Source organism: Gobio gobio (genome assembly GCF_949357685.1).
Source record: "Gobio gobio genome assembly, chromosome: 2".
NCBI lineage: Eukaryota > Metazoa > Chordata > Actinopteri > Cypriniformes > Gobionidae > Gobio > Gobio gobio.
Window position 1 is genome coordinate 59,695,104 of NC_137098.1, and position 3,744 is coordinate 59,698,847.

Consider the following 3,744-nt stretch of genomic DNA (forward strand, 5'->3'; position numbering starts at 1 on the left):
AACCAACAAAGCCTGAATAGATTGGTTTGGTTTTGTCAACTCGAAAGTAATCCTGAGTTTTTTAAACTATCATGGTACAGGCCCCAGGACACCTTGCAGTCATTGAGTCAACCATCAACTCCTCTGTGTAACAAAGTGTTCTAGAGTCAAATGTGAGGCCATTTGTCCGACAGCTAAAGCTTGGCTGAAATTGGCTCATTCAACAGGGCAATGATCCCAAGCACACTAGCAAATCTAAACCAGCAACAGAACGGCGGAAAAAGAAAAGAATCAAGGTGTTGCACTGGCCCAGTCAAAGTCAAGACCTTAACCCGATTGAAATTCTGTGGCCAGAAGAACTGCTTAAACAAATGCTCGTAAACCTCAATGAACTGAAGCAATGTTGTAAAGAATAAGTAGGCCAAAATTCCCTCACAACGATGTGAGAGACTTATAAAATCATACAGAAAAGGATACTTCAACTTGAGCTGCTATTGAATCAGGGGGTGTACTTAGTTTATCACACATGGCTTCTATCACATTTTGCCTTAATTTTAAATAATGACACAGTGTAAGTGTTGTTCATCACATAACATATTTTGTATTTACATAATTTTAAGACCTGCTAAAGACCAGATGATTTGTTTCATGCCCTGATACATAAAACCATAGAAATCAAAAGGGTGTACTTTCTTTTTCACATGACTGTATTTGAAAGCATCCCCAGTCCCCACCCACTCACAATTTCAACCCAATAAAATATTTTAAACATAATTTTAAACAGTTCCTTTTAAGATATAAAGTTCTGCTCAGATGACAACTGGACTAAAGCACAATCTCACTACAACCAAAAAAAGTTTGGTTGAGGTCCTGTTGTACTGGACAGGAGAAGGCTGATGGTGTCACAGATGTCTGCTAACCTGTGGCATTAAACTTTCAGTATGGTGTTGAACTCTCCATGTCAGAGCCCAGGTTTGGTTACACATGCAGCACCCCATATTCTAGCACACTGGGGGAATACACAAACAAAACTAGCTTAACAATGGATATTTTTGCTGCTAAAGCTCGGACTTTTCTGCGCGCTCACGCGTGCATCTTCATGATGATGGCGTACGGCCTCTTTATCATCATCGGTGCTGTGGTTTTGATGATATTGGAGCAACCCGAGGAGAATTTACTCGTTAGAGAGGTCCGTGAACTAAAAGCTCGTTTTTTGGCAGAGAACCCGTGTGTCGAGGAGAGCAGTTTGGACAGTTTGTTAATGAATGTGCTTTCTGCGAGTAGACGCGGCGTGGCCGCGCTGAAATCCCACAGCGTCGAGTGCAACTTCGACTTCACGTCGTCGCTGTTTTTCGTCATTACCTTCCTCACGACCACAGGTGAGCAGTCGCAGAGCAATTAAGATGTTGGCTCGATGGTTAAAATCGAAAACTTCCTCTATGAATTTACTGAACACAATACGCCTACACAAACATTTAATAATAACCGCTCTAGTTGCTTATCCAACAGTCTCATTATCTCACTTGAGGACCAATTGCAGTCTATTATCTTCTGCGAGATGTTGTCTAATGTCATCTGTTGGTAAACAGCTCAGAATGTAGAAGCAATTGCAAATGTTTACAGCCAAGGACAGTATTTGTTTCAACATTTATTTATCTAGTTATCGTTTATCCTTTGTCTAGTTAACCTTCATTTTGATTTTACAGTCAACCAATGCACGATGTAGCCTGATAGTTGAGATCAAAATAAATATTTTTTAATATTATTTAAGTCTACACACTTTATCCTTTTGAACGTTTTGGATTGAACATATTGTTTCTTTCATTAATCAACAAAGCAAATGCATGATTAATTTATAGTTTATAGTTCAAACGATAAATCATAAAAGTTAAGTCTACACAATAGTTTTATTTATTTCTATTTTAGAACTTGAGTTGATATTTTGTGTTCATTTAATTGTACAGTCAACTTATCAAATTCATGATTTATTGAGTTTCTTTTTAAAATTATTTTATCTTAATATTTCAGTCTGTACACTCAATACAAAATATATTATTTTATTTATTTATATTTTAGAACTTGTAGAATTAATCATATTTTTGTTAATTTAATTGTACAGTCAACCTTCCAAATGCAAGATTTATTGAGTATCTTTTTTAAATTATTTTATCTTAATATTTCAGTCTGCACACCCAATACAAAATATATTACTTTATTTATTTATATTTTAGAACTTGTAGAATTAATCATATTTTGTGTTCATTTAAGTGTACAGTCAACTTATCAAATGCATGCTTGATTGCGTTTTTGTAAATTAATTATTTTATCTTAATATTTCAGTCTGCGCACTCAATAGAAAATATATTATTTTATTTATTTCTTTTTTAGAACTTGTAGAAGTAATCATATGTTCATTTTTAGTGTAGAGTCAACTCTCCAAATGCATGATTTATTTAGTTTATTTGTTCTTAATATTTCAGTTTACACTCTCAATACAAGCTTTATCTTTTTTTTTCATATTTAATCTATATCTGTTTATATTCAATCTTAACTAAAGAGTGGCCGATAATTGATTTGATTGGTTTGCATGATATACTGGTAGACCAAAATCAGTGTCAGTGTAATTTAGCCCTCACATTTGTCAAAAAGGAAAGAGATATCTTCAAAGTCCCTGATATCTTCACACTTTATACAGTTTGCACTGTATAATTTATTTTGCAGGTTATGGCACCACTGTGCCCCTTTCGGACGAGGGCCGTGTGTTCTGTGTTGTTTACTGCCTGGTGGGCATCCCGTTCACCCTGCTGCTGCTGTCCGGCCTCACTCATGCCCTTCTGCCCTGGGTAACACACACTCCTATTCAGAACCTTCAGGTCTTCTGGGGACTGTCGCGCAACCATGCTGCGTTGCTGCACTGCAGTGTGCTTGCCTTTTGCACGGCGACATTGTTCTTTCTTCTACCCGCTGGTGCCCTCTGTCTGCTGGAGAACGACTGGAATTACCTGGAGTCGCTGTACTTTTGTTTTATCTCACTTAGCACGACTGGACTGGGTGACTACCTGCCCGGGAGGACGCAAAGCCAAGCAGCACGTCAAGGGCTGGAGTTCGCAACCTCCTGTAAGAAACAACACTTGAACATTTTAGAACATGTTGGATGTAGAACGTGTATTTATTTATTTATTGAATCTCCATTCAGGTTACCTGATGCTCGGGCTGATTGTCCTGCTCGTCGTTCTGGAAAGCTTCTGGGAACTGCAGCAGGTTCAAGCCATTCTGTGTTTTTTCGCTGGACCACCGTGGCAGGGTGAGCTGAAGGGGGTGGGTTTGGATGAGCTTGTGCTCAGTGGGGACATGGCAGGTCCAGAAGAGGAAGCTCATTACACTCTTCCTATATCCACAATCACCCCTACTTTCTCAGACTCACCTGCCACCCCAACAATAGAGCTGCCACCAATCTTTGACACGGAGACCTCCAAAGAAAATGTTCCCCCTTCACTAATACCAAACTCCACCTCAGATCCGTGTCCATCGACTACATAACTGATATCATTTAAATGGACTTTGTAAAAAGAATAAACAATATACAGCAATGGTGTGCCTCCATAATATGCAATAATAGCTTAGAAGCTGGCAAACTCTAGGTGGCGGTATTTGTTTATTTTCTTTAATACTTTTTGGATTGTTCTGTGTGGTACATGCATTTATATTCATAGTCAGTTTATATTTATAATACAGATTATATTAATATAAAAATATATATTAAAA

General features: G+C 37.8%; 1 protein-coding gene across 1 annotated transcript; it reads left to right on the plus strand.

Annotated features, from left to right (window-relative positions):
• Window positions 1–1,021: 1,021 nt before the first annotated feature.
• On the plus strand, window positions 1,022–3,519 carry kcnk7 (potassium channel, subfamily K, member 7; the record flags this gene model as incomplete). The annotated part of the gene is made up of 3 exons (XM_079804078.1): window positions 1,022–1,358; window positions 2,701–3,096; window positions 3,176–3,519. 3 exons carry the CDS (start codon window positions 1,022–1,024, stop codon window positions 3,517–3,519), a joined length of 1,077 nt encoding a protein of 358 aa, XP_079660204.1.
• Window positions 3,520–3,744: the final 225 nt, after the last annotated feature.